Source organism: Odocoileus virginianus, chromosome 26, assembly GCF_023699985.2.
Source record: "Odocoileus virginianus isolate 20LAN1187 ecotype Illinois chromosome 26, Ovbor_1.2, whole genome shotgun sequence".
In the NCBI taxonomy this organism is placed as follows: Eukaryota; Metazoa; Chordata; class Mammalia; order Artiodactyla; family Cervidae; genus Odocoileus; species Odocoileus virginianus.
The window spans coordinates 4995-29836 of record NC_069699.1 but is presented as its reverse complement, the minus strand read 5'-3'; the positions used below and the strand labels follow the sequence as shown (position 1 = coordinate 29836).

The 24842-nt window shown below is 40.6% G+C and overlaps 1 protein-coding gene across 1 annotated transcript in view; it reads left to right on the top strand.

Moving 5' to 3' along the window:
- Nucleotides 1-18576, top strand: part of NEK10 (NIMA related kinase 10) — a 250358-nt gene extending 231782 nt beyond the window's left edge. The window contains exon 33 of the mRNA XM_070456150.1: nucleotides 18355-18576. Coding sequence (XP_070312251.1) covers nucleotides 18355-18576 — 222 coding nt within the window. The remainder of the gene's footprint in view (nucleotides 1-18354) is intronic.
- Nucleotides 18577-24842: the final 6266 nt, after the last annotated feature.

Here is a 24842-nt window from a genome sequence, read left to right as displayed (position 1 = left end):
ACAACAATTTTACATTCTGTGTATTTATTTTGATGATATGTTGAACAGTTTAGCATTTAGTGAAACCTCCTTTTAAACGGTAATATGTCAAATAACATTTTTTTCAATAGAAAAGATATTATTTGAGTCACTATCAAAGCAGATCTTGTGGGCTACTGAAAGGTTGTTGTTGAGCCATGAAAGATGCCAGGATTCTTGGCCTCCAGAGGAGAGGAATTCAATCCAGGGCCAGTGACGAGGCTTGATCGTGCAGAGCTTTTGTGTTTTATCAAAGTATAAAAGAGATGGAGAAAACTTCTGACATAGATATCAGAAGGGGGCAGAAAGAGTGCCCTCCTGCTAGTCTTTAGCCAGATGTTTTATGTCTGTTAAAACGCTGTTAATTAGATAAGAGAGACATCTCAAGGCTGAGGGAGTTTCACCAGGCCCCTCTCCCACAATATGCATTTTTGAGATAGGATGGCATGAGGTGTGTCATCCCCCAGCCATGAAACAATTGATATGAATACTTTTTGTTGAGCTATTATCAGCCCAAGGTTTGAAAAAAAAAATTAGTCTTAGGTGGAACCATTTTGAAGAAAGGCAAATTCCAAAGTAAATACATAGCTTAAGAAAAACATTTCCATAAGAAAAATGCATTGGTTAGCTCAAGATTTGAGGAAAGTTAAGTTCACGTTGAACCAGGTGTTGTCATGGAAAAATGGAATTTTAAGAGAAAAAAATCTTATACTTGCAGCCTATTTCCTCCATTTGGAGACCCCTGGCCTTCCTGCCTGTTACCCTCTCATTTCCCCCTTTTCTTTTAGGAGAATTATGTTGCCTAGGGAAAGGGGCATTGTGTTCATTCCATAACTACTTCCTACTGTTGAGGGGTGTCATCCCTAAATTGTTGAGGTAACATATTCTCCTAACCCTCATATTGAGGGTCTCTGATCCAGGGGCCCCAAGTAGTAGTTGGAGGAAGCTGCCACAGTCGCAGGAGTTTGAGCAACCATTTGTAACTTAAAAGCCTTCAAATGACTAGAAACAAATCCAGCTACACAGTTATAGATGCAGGGAGCAGACAGCAAAAACAGAACAATCAGAATTATTGCAATTATGATAGTTTTCCACCATGAGGAACTAGTTAATGTCTCCCAAAGTGAGACAGTTGAGGCTTCAGGAGTATCCATAGCCTGAATCATCTTGTTCATGTGTTTAGTAAAGTGAGTAACATTAGTGCTCATATCAGGTATATATGTACAGCACTGGGTATGAATAATGACACAAGTTCCTCCTTGTGCAGCTGTGAGAATATCTAAGGCCAATATGTTTTGTAAAACCACCTTTCTAATTTGTATTTGTTGAGCGTTAAGAGCTGAAATAGCTTTTTGAGAATCTTGTAAAGCTGTTGAGTAAAGTTAGTCAGAGCATCCACTCATAGCATAACATCTGTAGTTCCCAGAGAGGGATCAAATACTGCAGCCACATAATCATACCAGTGAAATACAGACCTTGCCCAGTGAGTTCCAAGATGTGGTAAATTAGCAGGCTTCTCTGGAAGCTTTGAAAATTTGAAGCAATGAGTAAAAGCTAGACCTAGGGTGCATCTGTGTATCCAGCCAGGGGGAAGCCGTGCCCATTGTTAATAGCCACATATTCAGTAGGCCCTGTTTGGAGCAAGCCACAGTAACTGAGGTATCCAGTTCCTGGATATATATCAGTGCCTGGCCAGGCAAAGGAAGGACCTGAACTGGTATTGGAAAACCTGAGAATGATTATATTGCATATTTTCTGGCAAAAATCCCAATTGTTTCCAATCATTATAATTAAGTTGTTGGCTAACTTCTGGGGATGGCTCTATTTGTTCCCAGCACATGGGGGAGCTAGATATTAGGCGTCCCTTTTCAGGAGTTAACCATATAACCTCATCCCATATTTGATAAACGTCAGGTAAAAAGCCAATACATCTAGACTCATTTACCTTCTTCTGTGTAGCAAAATAGTCATTAAACCAAGACAATGTATAATCAAAATTAAAAGTCACATTATGTCTATAGTTAAAGCACAAACTGCTGCACCAGTCCATTTTAGGATTGTTAGATGTCATCAGATTACGAAGAGGCATCACATATGATTGTTATTGTCAAAGGTATTCACAGATTTGGAGGAAGTCCTTTCCTTGAAGTGGTGATGCCCACCATGGGAAGCCTTCCACTGATGAAGAGGGGAGTGCTCCACAGACCCAGCAGTGGATTGTGGAATGACCCAGTAGTGGATTGTGGAATGCAGTGATTGTGAAATGCAGCATAGGAGTGAGCCCAGGACAGGAAGGCACTGTCTTGAGGATCAAATGGCAGACTCAGGATTTTTGGAGTCACCAGAAGCAAGCTCACATAGATTATCAGGCCCATCTGAAAAGTACAAAGTTAGAGCATAGAAAGTAATGATTTAAAATGACATCACTTAGTTCTGGTCAGGGTGCCACCTCTTAACTCAAGTGTGATGCACCCACGAATCAATTCCTGGCACTTCAACAGCTGTGGGAGAAGAAAGAATAATCTGGTAAAGGCCTTCCCAGAGGGGCTCAAGGGATTGGCCCCCAGATCCCAATGTTTTTTATCAGGACCTCAGTTCCTGGCTCAAAGAGTGGCTTGCTTGACTCAGAGGCTGGGTCAGGAGTCACCTCCTGGATCCATTAATGCCTGCTGAAAACCTGAGAGCTGTTACATGACAATGTCTGTGCATAAGAAAGGGCCTCCATAAATACATTTAAAGGGGGACAGTCCCTCCTCTTTGGGGGCAGTTCAAGCCCTCATTAAAGCTATGGGTAGAACTTTAAGCCAATTGTCCTGCATCTCTTGAGTTAATTTGCACAGAGGTCTCTTAATAATGTCATTAACTTTTTCAATCTTTCCTGAGGATTGGGGTCTCCAGGAACAGTGTAAGTGATATTCTATTCCTAGAGCTTTTTACACCCCCTGTGTTACAGCAGCTTTAAAGGCAGGGCCATTGTCACTCTGAAGGCTCTATGGCAGCCCAAACCTGGGAATAATTTCATGGATTAAAATTCTTATAACCTCCTTAGCCTGTTCACTACAACAGGGAAAAGCCTCAGTCCATCCAGTAAAAGTTTTCACCCAGACTTGTAAGCAAGAATATTCATTTGCTTTTGGCATATGAGTAAAATCAATTTCCCAGTCCTCTCCAGGATATTTTCCACTTTGTTGTAATGCAGATTTTGCTAGCTTTTCTTTGCGTTATTTTTCTGACAAACTTCACATCTTTTGATAATGTTCTTTAAAGTCTTCATTACATATTTACCTTCAAACAAAATGAGAAGCCATATGGTAAGTACTCTGAACACCTATATGAAAACTCTGGTGTAAATTCTTAAGAATTTTCCAATGAGCATTTTCAGGAATTATTAATCATCCATCCTCAGACTGTAACCACCCTTTATCTGTAGTCTTTGCTCCTCTTTTCTCATATCTTTCTAATTCCTCCTCAGTATATTGTGGTTTTTTTTTCCCTGTTCCACAGAACCTGTCCAGATCAAAGGTGTCTGCAGTGAAGGGGTTTCATAAAGTGCTGCTTTTCTGGCTTGACAGTCAGCCAACTGATTACCTTTGGCTACTTTACTCCCATCCCTGCTGTGCCCTTTGCAATGCATAACAGCTACTTCTTTAGGACAATATATAGCAGTAAAAAGTCTCTTGATCTCTCTGAAATGTTTAATGGGCTCTCCTGTTGCTGTTTTAAACTGTCTTTCTTTCCATATTGCAGCATGAGCATGTAAAGTCAAATAAGCATACTTAGAATCAGTGTAGATATTTACTCGCTGCCCTTTGCGTACCTCTAGAGCTCGGGTCACAGTCACAAGTTCTGCTAGCTGAGCATTCATTCCCTGAGGGAGAGATTTTGCTTCTAAAACCTGTTCAGCCGTCACCACAGCATAACCTTCTTTATGCATCCCATCCCGAACAAAAGAACTGCCATCTATAAATATTTCCATATCAGGATTGTCTAATGGGGTATCCATCAGATCTTCCTGAGCTGCATAGTTTAAAGTTAGAAATTGGGAACAATCTTAATCAGGTATTTTATTTTCCTTCTCAGGAAGTAAAGTGGCAGGATTTAAATTTCCCCAAACTTTAAGCTTAGTTATTGGTCCTTCTAACAGCAATGACTGATATTTAAGGATCCCACTGTCTATTATCCAAGTACTAACCTTGGAGTTTAAGGTTCCACTCACATCATGAGAAGTCAGGACAGTAAGATTTCGTCCATTAATTATTTTGAGGGCTTCAGGTGTTAATAAAGCCGTTGCTGCAATTACTCTTAGAAGGTGTGGCCACCCACGAGAGATTGCATCTAATTCTTTGCTCAGATAAGCTATAGATTGTTGGTGAGGCTCTCAGGGTTGTATCAAAACTCCCAAGGCCATACCTTTTCTTTCAATGACAAATGAAATTCTAACCCTGTGGGCAAGTTCAAAGTGGGAGCTTGCAGGAGAGCAGTTTGAAGAGTCTTAAAAGCCTTTTGAGTCTTTGGGGACCAAGCCAGCTTGTTTGGGCCTGCTGAGTCTCAGTTAAAAGTTTATATAAAGCCAGGCAAGTCCTCGTAACCTGGAATCCAAATGTGGCAGAAGGCTGTGATTCCTAAAAATCCTCTCAATTGTCTTAAAGTTATAGGTAGAGGATGGTTTAGTATAGGTTTAGCTCTCTTGGGGCCTATGGCCCTAGTCCCCTCTGATATGATTAGGATCAGAGGTCTAACAGATTGTTGACAAAGCTGAGCCTTTTCCCTTGATGCCTTGTAACTGCAGCCTGCTAGAAAGTTTAAGAAATCTTCTGAGGCTTGTGAGCAAGCTTCCTCTGTTTCAGCACAGAGCAGAATATCATCTTCATACTGTAGCACCCCTGCCTTGGAGCTATTAAAATTTTGTAGATCCCATGGAAAACTTTGCCCAAATAGGTGGGGGCCGTCACGAAGTCCCTGGGGCACAACTGTCCAGGTTAACTGAGAAACTAGCTACGTGGGGTTTTCAAAGGCAAATAGAAATTTACTTTCCTCCACCAAAGACACAGAATAGAAGGCATCTTTTAAATCAATTACTGAAGTGAGGAGCCAAGATGGCGGAGGAATAGGACGGAGAGACCACTTTCTCTCCTACAAATTCATCGAAAGAACATTTGAATGCTGACCAAATTTCACAAAACAACTTCTGATCGCTAGCAGAGGACATCAGGCGCCCAGAAAAGCAGCCCATTGTCTTCGAAGGGAGGTAGGACAAAAAAATATAAACGATAATAAGGGAGTCAAAAGAGCTACGGATGGAGACCCGTCCCGGGAAGGGAGTCTTAATAGAGGAAGTTTCCAATCACCAGGAAACCCTCTCACTGGCGGGACTGGGGGAAGTTTTCTGCATTCTAACTGGGAGGAAAAGTTGAACAAGGCCCACAGATTACGTGCCTAGAAGCAACTCCCAGCAGAAAAGTACCCCAGACGCCCGTACCCGCCAGCAACAAGCGGGGCGGAATGGAGAGGAGCGGGCGGCATTGCTTAGGGTGAGGTCCGGCCTGAAGACCCTGAGAGCAATCGGAGGGAGCTTTTTTAAACTGTGGGATAGCAAGGATCAAAATTAACCGGCCCGAACACACTGCCGGCGGTTCGCAAAACAGAGGGACTGAGAATCTCCAGAGAAGAGCCGGCCCATCCCCGCTGGAGGTAGGAGGCAGGGGGGAGGGGAAAAGGGCAAACTCAGCCCCTGAGAAGCCACCCCCTCCCACACTGCAAACAGGCCTGCGGGTTCTAGCTAAAGACTTCCTGAGACCCGACTGGCGGTGCGTGCTGGGGCCGCGGAGGGAAAAAGCGCGCCGTACCCGGGGAGAGAGGGCGCCCAAGCCTCTGGCTGCCTGGGCTGCTCGCCGCGGAGGGAGAAGGCGTGCTGCACCCGGGAGAGTACGCCCAAGCCTCTGGCTGCCTGAACCGCTCAGGCCGGGGAAGGCACAAAACGCAGGAGCAACCGAATCTGCGCTTTTGTGGAGTACCCGAAGGCTGGAACCGCACTCAACGCAGGGCCCGCTCCATATAGAGCAGCCGGGAGCCTGAGCAGTGTAGACGGCGAAAGCACAGACACCCGTGAGCGGGGCAAACCCAGTGTGGCCGGAACACGGTGAGCGCTATCCACACAGAGCTGTATCTGTCTGCAGCGCCCCGCCCTCCCCGTAGCAGGACTGAACTGAACTAGCGAACCTAAATAAGAGATCACCTCCGCCCGCCTGTGTCAGGGCGGAAATTAGACACCAAAGAGACAGCAAACAGAAGTCAAATAAACAAAGGGAACTGCTTCAGAAAGGACCGGTGCAACATATTAAAATCCCTGAAGGTAACACCGACTACACAGGAAGGGGCCTACAGATATCGAGAAGTGTAAGCTGGAAAGAGGAGCTATCTGAAATTGAACTGAACCTACGCTGACCGCAACAACCTCAGAGAAATTCCTAGATATATATGTACATTTTTTTTTTAATTAAAAAAAATTTTTTTTTCTTTCCCTTTTTTTTTTAAATTTTTTATTTTTTCTCTTTCATTTTCTTTTATAATTCCCTATTACTCCCCCATTACTCCTCAACTTTCATTTTCATATATTTTTACGATTTTTTTATTTGGGAAAAAAAAATTTTTTTTTTCTTTTTCTTGTTTTTCTCTCCTATTTCCTTTTAGAGTCCTCTAATACTCCTCTATTATTCCTTAACTTTCATTTTCATTTCACTATAACCTTGCCACAAAAAAAAAAAAGAGAGAGAGAGAAACCCTATTTTTAAACTGAACTTCATATACAGTTCTAAATTTTTTTGTGTGTTTTTGTTTTTAAATATTGCATTTCAAAGAGTCTAACCTCTACACTAGATTTTCAATCTTTGTTATTCTCCCTCATAACACCTCTATTTCCTCCATTCCCCTTTTCTTCCCAATCCAACTCTGTGAATCTTTGTGGGTGTCTGGGCTACGGAGAACACTTTGGGAACAGATAACTGCGTAGATCTGTCTCTCTCCTCTTGAGTCCCCTTTTTCTCCTCCTGCTCACCTCTATCTCCTTCCTCCCTCTCCTATTCTTCATGTAACTCTGTTAACCTCTCTGGTTGTCTCTCACGGTGGAGAATCTTTTCACCATTAACCTAGAAGTTTTATTATCAGTACTGTATAGTTGGAGAAGCCTTGAGACTATTAGAAGAATAAAACTGAAATCCAGAGGCAGGAGACTTGAGCCCAAATCCTGAGAAAACCAGAAAACTCCTGACTACACGGAACATTAAGGAATAAGAGACCATCCAAAAGCTTCCATACCTACACCAAAACCAACCACCACCCAAGAGCCAATAAGCTCCAGTACAAGATATACCACGCAAATTCTTTAGCAACGCAGGAACATAGACCTGAGTGTCAACATACAGGCTCTCCAAAGTCACACCTAACACAGAGACCCATCGCAAAGCTCATTACTGGACACTCCATTGCACTCCAGAGAGAAGAAATCCAACTCCACGCACCAGAACGCTGACACAAGCTTCCCTAACCAGGAAACCTTGACAAACCAATCGTCCAACCCCACCCACTGGGTGTAACCTCCACAATAAAAAGGAACCTCAAACCACAAGAATACAGAAAGCCCACTCCAGACACAGCAATCTAAACAAGATGAAAAGGCAGAGAAATACCCAACAGCTAAAGGAACATGAAAAAAGCCCACCAAGTCAAACAAAAGAGGAGGAAATAGGGAATCTACCTGAAAAAGAATTTAGAATAATGATAATAAAAATGATCCAAAATCTTGAAAACAAAATGGAGTTACAAATAAATAGCCTGTAGACAAAGATTGAGAAGATGCAAGAAATGTTTAACAAGGGCCTAGAAGAAATAAAAAAAAAATCAATTAAAAATTAATAATGAAATAAATGAGATCAAAAACACTCTGGAGGGAACCATGAGTAGAATAACAGAGACAGAAGATAGGATAAGTGAGTTAGAAGATAAAATGGTGGAAACAAATGAAGCAGAGAGGAAAAAAGAATCAAAAAAAATGAGGACAACCTCAGGGACCTCTGGGACTATGTGAAACGCCCCAACATTCGAATCATAGGAGTCCCAGAAGAAGAAGACAAAAAGAAAGACCATGAGAAGATACTCGAGGAGATAATAGCTGAAAACTTCCCTAAAATGGGGAAGGAAATAGCCAACCAAGTTCAAGAAACCCAGAGAGTCCCAAACAGGATAAACCCAAGGCGAAACACCCCAAGACACATATTAATCAAATTAACAAAGATCAAACACAAAGAACAAATATTAAAAGCAGCAAGGGAGAAACAACAAATAACACACAAAGGGATTCCCATAAGGATAACAGCTGATCTATCAATAGAAACCCTTCAGGCCAGAAGGGAATGGCAGGACATACTTAAAGTAATGAAAGAGAATAACCTACAACCTAGATTACTCTACCCAGCAAGGATCTCATTCAGATATGAAGGAGAACTCAAAAGCTTTACAGACAAGCAAAAGCTGAGAGAATTCACCACCACCAAACCAGCTCTTCAACAAATACTAAAGGATCTTCTCTAGACAGGAAACGCAGAAAGGTGGTATAAAAGTGAACCCCAAACAACAAAATAAATGGCAACGGGACCATACCTATCAATAATTACCTTAAATGTAAATGGGTTGAATGCCCCAACCAAAAGACAAAGGCTGGCTGAATGGATACAAAAGCAAGACCCCTATATATGCTGTCTACAAGAGACCCACCTCAAAGCAAGGGACACATACAGACTAAAAGTGAAGGGCTGGAAAAAAATATTCCACGCAAACGGAGACCAAAAGAAAGCAGGAGTCGCAATACTCATATCAGATAAAATAGACTTTCAAATTAAGTCTGTGAAAAGAGACAAAGATGGACACTACATAATGATCAAAGGATCAATCCAAGAAGAAGATATAACAATTATAAATATATATGCACCCAACATAGGAGCACCGCAATATGTAAGGCAAACGCTAACGAGTATGAAAGAGGAAATTAATAGTAACACAGTAATAGTAGGGGACTTTAATACCCCACTCACAACTATGGATAGATCAACTAAACAGAAAATGAACAAGGAAACACAAACTTTAACGGACACAATGGACCAGCTAGACCTAATTGACATCTATAGGACGTTTCACCCCATAACAATCAACTTCACCTTTTTCTCAAGTGCACACGGAACCTTCTCCAGAATAGATCACATCCTGGGCCATAAATCTAGTCTTGGTAAATTCAAAAAGATTCAAATCATTCCAGTCATCTTTTCTGACCACAGTGCAGTAAGATTAGATCTCAATTACAGGAAAAAAATTCTTAAAAATTCAAACATATGGAGGCTAAACAACACGCTTCTGAATAACCAACAAATCATAGAAGAAATCAAAAAAGAAATCAAAATATGCATAGAAATGAATGAAAATGATAACACAACAACCCAAAACCTATGGGACACTGTAAAAGCAGTGCTAAGGGGAAGATTCATAGCATTACAGGCCTACCTCAAGAAACAAGAAAAAAGTCAAATAAATAACCTAACTCTACACCTAAAGCAACTAGAGGAAGAAGAAATGAAGAACCCCAGGGTTAGTAGAAGGAAAGAAATCTTAAAAATTAGGGCAGAAATAAATGCAAAAGAAACTAAAGAGATCATAGCAAAAATTAACAAAGCTAAAAGCTGGTTTTTTGAAAAAATTAACAAAATTGACAAACCATTAGCAAGACTTATTAAGAAACAAAGGGAGAAGAACCAAATTAACAAAATTAGAAATGAAAATGGAGAGATCACAACAGACAACACTGAAATACAAAGGATCATAAGAGACTACTACCAGCAGCTCTATGCCAATAAAATGGACAACTTGGAAGAAATGGACAAGTTCTTAGAGAAGTATCTTTCCAAAACTGAACCAGGAAGAAATAGAAGATCTTAATAAAACGATCACAAGCAAGGAAATCGAAACTGTAATCAGAAATCTTCCAGCAAACAAAAGCCCAGGACCAGATGGCTTCACAGCTGAATTCTACCAAAAATTTAGAGAAGAGCTAACACCTATCTTACTCAAACTCTTCCAGAAAATTGCAGAAGAAGGTAAACTTCCAAACTCATTCTTTGAGGCCACCATCACCCTAATTCCAAAACCAGACAAAGATGCCACAGAAAAAGAAAACTACAGGCCAATATCACTGATGAACATAGATGCAAAAATCCTTAACAAAATTCTAGCAAACAGAATCCAACAACATATTAAAAAAATCATTCATCATGACCAAGTGGGCTTTATCCCAGGAATGCAAGGATTCTTTAATATCCACAAATCAATCAATGTAATACACCACATTAACAAATTGAAAGATAAAAACCATATGATTATCTCAATAGATGCAGAGAAAGCCTTTGACAAAATTCAACATCCATTTATGGTTAAAACTCTCCAGAAAGCAGGAATAGAAGGAACATACCTCAACATAATAAAAGCTATATATGACAAACCCACAGCAAGCATCACCCTCAATGGTGAAAAATTGAAAGCATTTCCCCTAAAATCAGAAACAAGACAAGGGTGCCCACTCTCACCACTTCTATTCAACATAGTTTTGGAAGTGTTGGCCACAGCAACCAGGGCAGAAAAAGAAGTAAAAGGAATCCAGATAGGAAAAGAAGAAGTGAAACTCTCCCTGTTTGCAGATGACATGATCCTCTACATAGAAAACCCTAAAGACTCTACCAGAAAATTACTAGAGCTAATCAACGAATACAGTCAAGTTGCAGGATATAAAATTAACACACAGAAATCTCTTGCATTCCTATACACTAACAATGAGAAAACAGAAAGAGAAATTAAGGAAACAATACCATTCACCATTGCAACAAAAAGAATAAAATACTTAGGAGTATATCTACCTAAAGAAACAAAAGACCTATACATAGAAAACTATAAAACACTGATGAAAGAAATCAAAGAGGACACAAACAGATGGAGAAATATACCGTGTTCATGGATTGGAAGAATCAATATTGTCAAAATGGCTATACTACCCAAAGTAATCTATAGATTCAATGCAATCCCTATCAAACTACCAGCGGTATTTTTCACAGAACTAGAACAAATAATTTCACAATTTGTATGGAAATACAAAAAACCTCGAATAGCCAAAGTAATCCTGAGAAAGAAGAATGGAACTGGAGGAATCAATCTGCCTGACTTCAGACTATACTACAAAGCCACAGTCATCAAGACAGTATGGTACTGGCACAAAGACAGAAATATAGATCAATGGAACAGAATAGAAAGCCCAGAGATAAATCCACGAACCTATGGTCACCTTATCTTCGACAAAGGAGGCAAGGATATACAATGGAAAAAAGATAACCTCTTTAACAAGTGGTGCTGGGAAAACTGGTCAACCACCTGTAAAAGAATGAAACTAGAACACTTTCTAACACCATACACAAAAATAAACTCAAAATGGATTAAAGATCTAAATGTAAGACCAGAAACTATAAAACTCTTAGAAGAGAACATAGGCAAAACACTCTCCGACATAAATCACAGCAGGATCCTCTATGACCCACATCCCAGAATTTCAGAAATAAAAGCAAAAATAAACAAATGGGACCTAATGAAACTTAAAAGCTTTTGCACAACAAAGGAAATTATAAGCAAGGTGAAAAGACAGCCCTCAGCTTGGGAGAAAATAATAGCAAACGAAGCAACAGACAAAGGATTAATCTCAAAAATATACAAGCAACTCCTCCAGCTCAACTCCAGAAAAATAAATGACCCAATCAAAAAATGGGCCAAAGAACTCAACAGACATTTCTCCAAGGAAGACATACAGATGGCTAACAAACACATGAAAAGATGCTCAACATCACTCATTATCAGAGAAATGCAAATCAAAACCACAATGAGGTACCATTACACGCCAGTCAGGATGGCTGCTATCCAAAAGTCTACAAGCAATAAATGCTGGAGAGGGTGTGGAGAAAAGGGAACCCTCTTACATTGTTGGTGGGAATGCAAATTAGTACAGCCACTATGGAAAACAGTGTGGAGATTTCTTAAAAAGCTGGAAATAGAACTGCCATATGACCCAGCAATCCCACTTCTGGGCATACACACCAAGGAAACCAGATCTGAGACACGTGCACCCCAATGTTCATCACAGCACTGTTTATAATAGCCAGGACATGGAAGCAACCCAGATGCCCATCAGCAGACGAATGGATGAGGAAGCTGTGGTACATATACACCATGGAATATTACTCAGCCATTAAAAAGAATTCATTTGAATCAGTTCTAATGAGATGGATGAAACTGGAGCCGATTATACAGAGCGAAGTAAGCCAGAAAGATAAAGACCATTACAGTATACTAACACATATATATGGACTTTAGAAAGATGATAACGATAACCCTATATGCAAAACAGAAAAAGAGACTCAGATGTATAGAACAGACTTGTGGACTCTGGGAGAAGGCGAGGGTGGGATGTTTCAAAAGAACAGCACTGAAACATGTATATTATCTAGGGTGAAACAGATAACCTGCCCAGGTTGGGTACATGAGACAAGTGCTCGGGCCTGGTGCACTGGGAAGACCCAGAGGGATCGGGTGGAGAGGGAGGTGGGAGGGGGGACTGGGATGGGGAATACATGTAAATCCATGGTTAATTCATTTCAATGTATAACAAAAACTACTGTAATGATGTAAAGTAATTAGCCTCCAACTAATTAAAAATAAATAAATAAATAAATCAATTACTGAGAAATATTTGGCTCATTCAGGAATTTCAGACAATAGAGTATAAGGATTAGGCACCATGGGGTGTTAAGGAACCACAGCCTTATTTATTATTCATAAATCTTGACTGGTCTTCATTTACCATTTGATTTCTTTATACCAAAAATAGGAGTGTTGAACAGACTGTTACAGGGAATTAATAGCCCCTGCTCCTTTAAATTCTCAATGATTAACCCTTCCTTAACCTTAGGTTTCAGAAGATACTGCTTTTTATGTGGAAATAAATGCGGGTCTTTGAGCTTGACAACTACAGTAATAGCATTTTGTGCTTGACCCACAGATTTTCCATCAATCCACACTCTAGGATTTATGTTTTGTTCAATTAAAGGGAGAGAAAAGGAGGGCTTCATATTTATGAAAACAGAAGCATGGACTTCGCTCAGTATAATCCCTCCCCAAAAGGGGTGAAGGAGGCTCTGGCATAATCAGAAACTCATGTGAAAAATAGCACAGAGTCCCAGTTGCAGCTTAGGGGATGACTGAAATAATACCTTTTGGCTGGTCCAGACAGTCCCATTACAGAAGTGGATTGGGGAGAAAGTGGGCCAGGGGCTTCAGTAAGCACAGAGTAGGTTGCTCCAGGGTCCAAAAGGCAATCAACGAATTCCCCCCCCCCCCAGTTATGAATACCCGGGGTTCCTCGGGTGTAATTAGGATGGGAACTTCTGTGGGGACCTCCAGGCACCTTCAGTCCTGATTGTCTTGAGAGTCTGACCCCTGAAACCTACACCTGTGGGGGCAGTCTTTCCTCCAGTGTGGTCCCTTGCAGACAGGAAATGGAGCCTGTGGCGGCTTAGATGCCTGAGGGCAATCCCACTTGAGGTGCCCCTCCTTTCCCGAGTAATAGCAAGTCCATCCTTTTTCACCTGGGTCCCTCTGGGCATTTTTCTCAGGCTGTTTTAAGAATGATTCTGACAGCTGTTACAAGGGCTTCTGCCTGTTCCTTTGCCTTTCTCTGCCTTTCTTTCTTTTCCTCATATTCCCTACCATAATAGACTGAGCCAGTTGCAACAGATTATCTAAAGACTGATTTGGTTCATATGCCTGTTTTAATAGCTTACAGCAGATATCTGGAGCTGATTGAGAAATCTGTCTTTTAAGATCACTCTTTCCTCTTCACTTTTGGGATCAATCTCAGTGAATCTGTGAAGGGCTTCTCTCAGTCTGTCTAGGAATTTACCAGGAGCTTCCTTCTCTTCCTGTTCTATGTTTGCCAGTTTGGCATAGTTTAAAGTCTTAACATGTGCTTGCTCGAGTCCTTCAAGAATACATCTGACAAAATTACTCTGATCCCATCTTCCTTTAGCTGTGTTATTTTCCTAGTCTTGTTCTATAGTTGGGACCACCTAATTCACAGTGGGGAGAATGGCTTTCTCATCCTCCCTCTTGCCTACTGATTCATTACCAAGTCATTCATCTCCATAGACAATAGCTTTCCCCAAAACTCAAGTTTTTGAGTCAGGAGTTAGTATTTGTCCCAAGATATACATTACATCTCTCCAAGTAAGGTCATAAAACAGAGTAGTACCCTTAAAGGCTCTAATATATTTTTCTGGGTCATCTAAATAGTCTCCCAGATCTTCCTTGATTCTTTGTATTTCTTGATAAGAAAAGAGCTATTAACTCTCATAGATTGATTATTTCTTCTGGTGGGTGCTTCATGAAGAGGCAACAGCTTGTGAGATTGTTCCTCAGCCTCTCTGGTTGTTCAGTGCATATGATCCTAGAGCTAGGTTGGAGAAACCTGCTTTTCTCTATCTCTTTGTCTCCTGTCCTACATCTCATCCTGTATTTCACCCTTAGTTTTGGCTGTCTGAGCTTCTCTTACTTTGATTGTCTGAGTTTGTATTGAAACCAGAGTAGTCTGAGGTTGTACTGAGACAAGGGTTGTTTAGACCTGTACTTGGGCAGTTTGAATCTCAATTTGGGTTTTTACTGAGACCAAGGCAAGCTTTCCTAGGGGAGTTCCCTGACTTCCAGTTTGCTCAGTTTGGAGCCCCAGGTATGGAGGCAAAGTAGGAGGACAGGAGGGAGTTGGAAGTTTTCATGCCCAAATCTATACCCTTAGGACATAAGTCCCGCATGTCTTGTGGAGAGAAAAAAAGCAACACATATGCTACTTCTACTCATTTCCCTTGTTTTCTAACTAAGAAACCCTCCAACCAGCCACCATTTGCCATCATCCAGTGAATACTGTGACCATGCATTATCACATAGGAAGATCAGTCATGTTTTCTTTAAGCTCTGGGAATCAAATCTATCCCAGTTTTTCAGGATACAGCTCAAAGGAGTGAGGCTGGAATTGTTAGCACCCATCTGTAAGAGGGGAAAAAAGTGACCAGCGCCATCTTTCTACCAGAGGCATCCCTCCCTGCTCTAGATGGGTGTGTAAACAGACTTTACACTGAAGTTTTCCTTCCCTGATCAGACGTAGTCTGTCCCTTACTGATGCAGACACCTTATTCATCCCTCTCAGCTCTACTACCGAGGCAGGGTGGAGATGCACCAGGGGTAGACCTGCTGGCATCCCAGACTAATGTCAAGCTCCTCACCATTAAATCCTTGCTTGCTTCTGATGGCACCTGGGGTGCTATCAGTGTAACCTTCCAGAATGTCTCCCAAGCTAAGACCGCTGGGGGAAACATTTGTCTCCTGAATGCCTGTGCACAACCCTGAGTATATTCCTGACTACAGTAAGACCAGTGCAAATGTAAAACCAATATGTTCCTGCCAGGCATCACCACACCAGTATTCCCACAGATTCCACAGAAAGAATATCTAAGGAGTTGGGGAAAAAAGTCACTGAGAGCCTCCTCTGGTCCAGTGAGACCTAGTGTTACCAAAGGAAGAAGCCTGCTGTACTTCCTATCTGAGTAACCTTTAACCTGAGAGATGCTCTTGGAGCTAGAACTCCATCTAGCTTTTGACTTCTAGCCAGGCTAGTCACTTGCTGACTAACAGTCTAAGTTTGGGACCTAAATAACAGTGCACAGTAACAGTATAGATACAAATCCCTTGAAAGTCTATGATCCAACAGATTAGATTAGTGGTTCTAATTCCCAGGAAGTTATGAAATGGTCAAAGAGACCAGAAAGCTTGACCGAGAAGGGAGAGTTCAGTCCATCTCTGGCCATTCCCCAAAGGAGACATTGAGTGCATCTTGACATTAGCAGGTCGGTATAATCCCCCAAAAGGGTTTCTGCCATAAGCTGCATGAGGTCACCTCAGAACCACAGATTAGAACACAGCCCTTGGGTCACACATGTGTCTCTTTTAAGCAATAAAACACACAAGCACACCATAGAGTTAGTAAAGTAAAGCAGAAAATGTGTATACTGAGAAAGCAGAGAGGCCAGAGCTCCGAGTGTTCTTACCTTGTGCTGAAGACCCCAGATGAGCCCCCAAGATGAAAGGTTGTTGCTGAGCTGTGAAAGACGCCAGGATTCTTGGCCTCCAGAAGAGAGGAGTTCAATCCAGGGCAAGTGACGAGGCTTGGTCGCTCAGAGCTTTTCTGTAATAAAGTTTTATTAAAGTATAAAAGAGATGGAGAAAGCTTCTGACATAGACATCAGAAGGGGGCAGAAAGAGTGCCCCCTGCTAGTTTTTAGCCAGGTGCCTTATGTCTGTTAGGGAGCTATTAATCAGATAAGAGAGACACCTCAAGGCTGAGGGGGTTTCACCAGGCCCCTCTCTCACAATATGCATTTTTGAGATAGGATGGCAAGGGGTGTGTCATCCCCTGGCCATAAAACAATTGATATGAATACTGGTTTGTTGAGTTATTATCAGCCCAAGGTTTGAGAGAAAAGAAAAAAAGGTTAGTCTTAAATGGAACCATTTTGAAGAAAGGCAAATTCCAAAGCAATACATAATACATTAGCATAGCTTAAGAAAAGCATAAGAAAAACACATTGGTAGTCTCAGGGTTTGAAAAAAGTTAAGTTCAGGTGGAACCAGGTATTGTCATGGCAACACAGAATTTTAAGAGAAAAGTATCCGACACTTGCAGCCTATTTCCTCCATTTGGAGACCCCTGGCCTTCCTGCCTGTTACCCTTTCACTACTGATGGTCTGCCAATGTATTTTTGGAGATACTAGAGGATACATTTCCTCAGAAAGAATCCATATATTATGTTTGAGAAAACCTACTATGTAAACATGCAAGATTTAATTTTTTTCTTCTGTTACTTTGGTATGACAAAAACAAACAAAAACCACACTTTTAGGCTTGTGATGTTGAGGGAATCGTTCTCTCTTCTAAACTCAGTTTCATCATTCAGGTAGCCCATGGGACTATAAGATAAGGGAATACAGTATCTGAAGTGTTTGTAAAGTGTTATACTAAAGTAATGCTAGTGGCGGTTGTGTTTTCTCTCAAGCAAAAGTAGAGCTGGGAGACTCGGAAAGTATCTTGGGTGTTATATAAAGTCTGACTTACTCACCTATAGAATAGTTCCTGCTTTGTAAGTTTATTGTCAAGAAAAAAAGTGGGCTAATGCCCACAAAAGAGTAACAATAGTGCCTGGCACATACAAATTATAGGTATTAGTCATTTCATTCTTAATATTAGAATATATATGTGTATTTAACTGTACTTATGTCATCTGCAGTTAAACTATGCATGAGTTATCATTCTGCACAAAAATTTTAATTCTTCATGAAAACTTTAAAGATATGATACTGTCCCTTGTGATGCCCCATATATGAATCTTAAGTTGACTGAATATTAACTTATGCATGAAAGGTTTTATGAAATTCAATTCAAGCCTTCAGGAGTAGTAAAGCAATTCTAAGTTAACTAGAGGCATATCAATTTAGTTGCCAGAACCAGGGTAAGTTACTTTTCAAGGACCCACTGTGCTGTAGCAGACAATAAGGCATGTCAGGAAAGACTGCTGCCCTTCCCTTTGACAGAATCACAGTGGGCAGCAGCTGAAAGGTCGTGCACCAACACTGCCTTGTAGTGTTTGACTTAGGGAAGTGGAAACTTCTGGTGGTTAACAGTAGGGAATTATCAAATCTAAAAAGTGCTTCTCATGATACTTTCCTTTCTCTACCCCAAATGGTGGCTTCCTACTACTTACTTATAAAATCTAATTCATCCTGACTGAGCCTTAATGTATACATATTCATTTCTCTCTTTCCTCTTTCATAGAATGCATCTTTCCTTGTAAGTCTGTTATTTACAAAATTTGGTTTATATGTGCACTAATATGTAGTTTAGTTCTGTGAATAATAACATCAATAAAATGTAAGAACAGTAATATAATTAGAAGCAACCTTTTGAAAGAAAGCACAGTAAAATATTTTTTCTGGATTATAGACTGAAAAATTGTAAAATCAAATCATGCTATTTGGAGTAAAATTTTAAATTCTTCTTTAGTCCTATTGAATGAATATTGTTACCATCACAAATGCTTCTTGAGAGTCAGCTGTGCATTGTTAATGAGGTGCTTATAATGATTTTCTCATTTTATGCAGCTTCCTCCAGCTTTGCACCACAACTTGAAAAGAAGGATTATAGAGAGATTCAAGAAATCCCTCTTCAGCCAGCAGAGTAACCCTTGTAATTTGAAATCTGAAATTAAAAAGGTACAGTATTCTACATATAGGAATTCTTCTTTTACTAACAAAAACACATCATACGAATTAAATTTTATCCTCCCATGCTTGAATCCTCTATTAAACTCTGCCCTTTACTAAAGCATGTTATCAATGTTTCTCTTAGCCCATTTGGGCAGCTATATTAAAAATACCAAAAACTGTGAGTTTATAAGCAGCAGGAATTTATTGCTCACAGTTCTGGAAGCTGGAGTCCAAGATCGGGGTGCCAGAATAGCCGAGTCTAGTAACCTCCTCCAGGTTTCAGACTGCCAACTTCTTGCTATATCCTTACATGGCAGAGGGAGGCAAGGGAGCTCTTCCAGGCCTCTTTTATTAAAGGGTACTTTTAATAAGAACACTTATATAAGGGCTTTCTTTTTGTGGCCTAATTACTTCCCAAAGGTCCCATCTCGGGGATTAATTTCAATATACACATTTGTGAGAACATGGGCACTGAGGCCATAGCATACTTAAGATACTAAATCAAGAATGTGTCTTTTCCTCTAGTTTTCGCACCTGTGTTTTTGAAGCTATCAACCTTAGAAGACTAATAGGAAATTATTTCAGTATTATTGTATGTTTCCTAAGAAGAAATGTTATTAAATATCTTTAATATATACAAATATATATGTCTTTTTAGAGAATTCTATTCCAATCTTTTTTGGAATATTCTTCACTAAGCCCGTAAATTGAAGTTTGCAACCCTGAACAAGTCACTTAAGCATCTGAGGTCATAATTTTTATCACTTAAGAAGGTGGAATGAACCATTTCTTAAAGTTCTTTTCGTATTTGACATTAGAGAGCCTCCTAGACTTTGGGTGCTGGTAAATATTTCTATTCTTATATAATAAAACTAAATTGCAAAGAGGTTAAATCAACCCCAGATGGAAAGAAAACTGTTTATTTCTGATTAATACAACTTGGCAAAAGGCTATGCTTTTGACCTTGTTGGTAGCCATTCTGATACAGGCCTTGGAGATGGTCACAGGTTCCATTCTTCTGTCCCAGAGAGACACAGGCCAAACAGTTTGGGCACACTGGTGTAAAGATGCTTGATTCTGTTCTAATTTTGTGTGTTTTTTAAAAGTTTCAGCACATACTGGTGCTGAAGCTAAAGTTCCAATACGTTGGCAACCTGATGCAAAAGCCAATTCACTGGGAAAGACTCTGATGCTGGGAAAGATTGAGGGCAAGAGAAGGTGGCAACAGAGGATGATATGGTTGGATGGCATCACTGGTCATGAGTTTGAGCAGACTTAGGGAGATAGTGAAGGACAGGGAAGCTTGGCATGCTGCAGTTCATGGGGTCACAAAGAGTCAGACACAACTTAGTGACTGAACAACAACAGAATATATGTAAACTTTGGCTCAGGCATGCTGCCAATGAACTTTTTATTTAAGGTTTATTTGAAATATTTACTGTATCCACTCTGTATCATACATCAACTCATAATATGGGCAGTGTTGGAGTATGGAGGGAACCAAAAGTGCCCACTGAACTGAGAAGGCATCTTGAGACAGATAAACAAGGCAGGCAATTCTGTATAATCAAGTTTGTTCCAGTGTGACTTACAGGGTGAAGTTCCCTGGTGGTTTAGTGGTAAAGAATCTGCCTGCCAATACAGGAGACATGGGTTTGATGCCTGGGTCATAAAGATCCCCTGGAGAGGGAAATGGCAACCCACTCCAGTTTCTTGCCTGGGAAATCCCATGGACAGAGGCTATAGTCCAGTGAGTTGCAAAAGGGTCCAACATGACTTAGTGATTGAACAACAGCAAACTTACAAGGTGGGATGGGGATCAGGTGGACAATGACCCAGAAGCATTTGCAGCTGCTCCCCACACCTTCAAGGAGGCACTGGGATGGTTTTATAGTTAACTTAGGGTATGGGGGTTGGTGCTCAGAAACAGGACGTGCCTTCCTAAGTCAAGTTTATGAATTGATAACTGGTCTCATGGCCACCAGGATTATCTCAGCCAACATCTTAAGCATTGTCTTTGGGGACTAACAGAGTATGGAGGCCACCTGGTCATGATGATTATTAAAAAACTTCTCTTAACTACTAAGGCCCTGACAACAGAGATGCGACTTACTGGCCAGTACAGTCCTGGGTGAGGTCAGGGGAAGGACAGGAGGAGCCACACGGGCCCAAGGTGGTATCAGTTACCCTGACAGTCATATGGGCTGTTTGATAAGAAATACAAAATGTATGTTTTTGCTTTTTTGCCTTACATCAGTGGTATGTGCACATACACAAACAGGAGATGGGGAGAAAAATGCATATCTGCAGGTAAACAGACTATAAACCCTACCTCATCAGGTATTAGAGAGATCTTTTGAATTGTCTTGGCAAATAAGGCTGAGAAACAAAGATAGGGAGATCAAAATAGAGGTGGAGGAGACTTCAGATATTTATTGTATGATATTCACGTATTACATCATGAATACCAATAAATCGATTTATTTTGTCTCCTCTGGGTCAGCCTCTTGTTGTAGAGCACCAACTCTAGGGTGCATGGGCCTCAGTAGTTGCAGTGCACAGGCTCGGTAGCTGTGGCTCACAGGCTTTAGAGTGCAGACTCAGTAGCTGTGGCTCATGGTCTTAGCTGCTTCATGGCCTGTGGAATCTTCCCAGACCAGGGATCAAAACTGTGTCCCCTGCATTCCACTGCACCACCAGGGAAGACCCCAATAGATAGATTTTTAAAAGATTAAAGTTCAAGTTCCCCATAAAACATTACATTTTACTAAGTTTTATGTTCTTATTAAAATGATGTTCAGAATAATCCAGTTTGTACACACGTTTACTTTGAGATCCTAGCTTCATGAGAGGAATGTGCCTGCTATGAAATGAGGCTTGAAGGTGCTGCAACCTATCCCTGCTCTGTGATCCCAGCAGGCCTGTCCTTAAAACAAATCACTGCTTCTTTGTGACTTGGGTTTTCAGTTTTGCATCCTTTCCTTGGTGTCTTTCTTTTTTCTCCTTTTCTTTTGTTAAGCCCCCACCCCCACCTTGTCTGCCTCCTCTGTGCCATCACAGGATGCCACCTTCTGTTCCTGTTCTGGGGCATGAGGGGACCAAAGAGGGGCATAGATTCATTGCTTTCAACTTTGTTAAGATGCAGGTTGAATTATCCCATGAAGAATGCTGTGCTCTCCTCATCTGATACTGTGTGTGTGGTGGTTCTTAGCCTTATGGTGTTTTGTAACCTTCCATCAGGCCTCCCCTCCCATGAGATAAAGAAATCCTACACCTGAGATATTAACCAGCTTCTCTATTAACACCTTCTTAACTTTTCCTGTCTAGAATTACTCTCCCCTTTCTCTATGCTTCAGTCACCTTTTCACTCATATCATTGTGTTTTAAATGGCTTATTATTCAAACAGTCTGCCTTTTCTGTTTACCCAAAGGTAGTGAGTAAATTTGGCAATCTTTGACTCCCCAGAGTCGTACACAGTGCCTGGTAGATATTAATGGATAATTGCTGAATAGAGAATAAATTCTAGATTGATACACATATTCTGTGTAACATAGCCTATACTGTGGTTCTGTTCTTTATTGATGTATAAATATTGACATATTTATATATTTCTCCATGAAAAAGAAAGCTCTCCTGCCTCCAATCTCAATCTAAACAAGGAACATTTGTGACATGTTTTTCCCCCTTTCTGGTGTAATCTCTAGTTGGTGGCAATTTTTGTCCAGAAATAGCTTTTTCATCCCCGGTACAATCGTAGAGGAGTCGCCCATGCCAGGGGTGATAGCACACAAAGCGAATGTGATTTCCACCCTCCCTGCTGAAGCTTATTCTAAAATCCAGGGACCCCATGTCCCAATTAAGTTTAAAGGAGTCATTGTGGGATGACTGAGCCTGGCTTGCGAGTAGCCTGAGACCCAGCCGGATGTACAGAGGAATCAAAACGTGGCAGAGCCCTTTTCCAAGAAATTAAGCTGTCTAATTATGACTCACCTGAAGTGTCTTCAGTCCAGTCTGCTCAATTATGGCTAGGGTTGCAGGGTGAGTAAAGCACCTAAGCCATTGTCTTTGAGAACTAGGGTTTTCAGCATGGGAGAAACGAGTAACAGAAACAAAACAGAAAATACTAATTCAAATTACAAGTATCAGTATGGATCATGTTAATTCATGACAGATCTTATCTTTTTAAAAAAGGAACAGGCTTCCTAAATTTCACTAAAATGATCTAGAAATAAAGCAAGAAGCAGTGTGCTCCCTTTGCACCCATGGCTTTGGAAATACAGCCCATTGCAGCTGCAGAACAGGAACTGAACAGGATCATGTTAGAGTGTCTTTACTCTATTTACAGGTTAAATAGTAAGGATGCTGTCAGGGCAACTGCAGGTGTGTCAACAGGACTCAGGAGTCAACTTTAAAGAGGCCTCCCACAGAATATTAGATAATTAAAGCATCAGTCAGCATAATAACCACAATTAATTGAAAGCATTAACGTTTAGATCCAAGAGTTCACAGCAGTGAAAAAAAATCCCTCATTAATTACCTTTGGAAGATGCTAAGTGACCAACTCATTATTTTTACAATTGTTTAAAAAAGAAAAGAATGAAACATTTATTCTGCCTTTCCCTTATGAATTCTTTCTCCAGGTAACTAATTGATGAGGGGCAATTTCCTCATTATCAAAGAACTTCAACTAATAAATACTGAAGGAATAAAAACAAAATATCATTTTTCAGCCCCTGAATGAAATAATGGATCTGACATGATCACTACTAGCTGCTGATATCACAAAAAATGGAGCAACCAGACAGTATATGCCTCCTGATCCATGTACACGGCATGCCTGTGAAGTGTACATGCTAAACACTTGAATCTGCATCTGATCAACCTTTCAGATTTAAGCCTAAGAAAATAGAGAGTATAAATACTGGACTTTGCTGTTAACAAAGTGACCTATAAAGTCTGATAAATACTAATAGAAAAGAGCTGTAGGTTAGGAAAAAAAGGAAAAATCAGGCAACATTTTATGTGTTAAAACATTATGTAATTCAGTCAAAGAGCATAAGAAAAACATAAAGAAAGAAAAGATAAAATGATTGACAAGTGAAGGGTGATAAAAGACATTGAAACATTTCTCACTTCTGGTACCTGTTAATAATTTCATTTATTTTGGCTTAATTTTCTTCAGAGTACTATCTCAGTTGATTAGGTTCCAAATTGTTTATGTAGCTGTTCTACAGCAAAGATAACCTTATTTAATTATATGGAAAAAGTGTTACTCACTGAGTTGTGTACAACCCTTTGTGACCCCATGGAATGTAGCCCGCCAGCCTCCCCCATCCATGGTATTTTCCAGACAAAAGTACTGGAGTGGGTTGCCATTTCCTTCTCCAGGGGATCTTCCTTACCCAGGAATCAATGCTGGGTCTCTCAGATTGTGTGCAGACTCTTTACCATCTGAGACACCAGGGAAGCCCTATGGTATGGAAAAGAAGATATGATTTAAAGAATTTAGTGAGGGCTACATTTGTAGTTTCTCCTACAAATTTTATTTTCTTATATTTAGTTTTTGCCTAAAAAGAACTATATTCTCAACTGACCAATAAAGTGCTACAGTTCAGTTCTGTTCAGTCACCCAGTCACGTCCAACTCTTTGCGACCCCATAGACTGCAGCACGCCAGGCCTTCCTGTCCATCACCAACTCCTGGAGTTTACTCAAACTCATGTCCATTGAGTCCGTGATGCCATCCAACCATCTCATCCTTTGTCATCCCCTTCTCCTCCTGCCTTCAATCTTGCCCAGCATCAGGATCTTTTCAAATGAGTTAGTTCTTTGCATCAGGTGGCCGAAGTATTGGAGTTTCAGTTTCAGCATCAGTCCTTCCAATGAATATTCAGGACTAATTTCCTTTAGGATGGACTGGTTGGATCTCCTTGTGGTTCAAGGGACTCTCAAGAGTCTTCTCCAACACACAATTCAAAAGCATCAATTCTTCAGCGTTCAGCTTTCTTTATAGTCCAACTCTTATTTGACTAGATGGACGTTTGTTGGCAAAGTAATGTCTCTGCTTTTTAATATGCTGTCTGGGTTGGTTATAACTTTTCTTCCAAGGGATAAGTGTCTTTTAATTTCATGGCTGCAGTCACCATCTGCAGTGATCTTGGAACCCCCCAAAATGAAGTCTCTCACTGTTTCCATTGTTTCCCCATCTATTTCCCATGAAGTGATGGGACCAGTTGCCATGATCTTAGTTTTCTGAGTGTTAAGTTTTAAGCTAACTTTTCACTCTCCTCTTTCACTTTCATCAAGAGGCTCTTTAATTCTTTGCTTTCTGCCATAAGGGTGGTATCATCTGCATATCTGAGGTTATTGATAGTTCTCCTGGC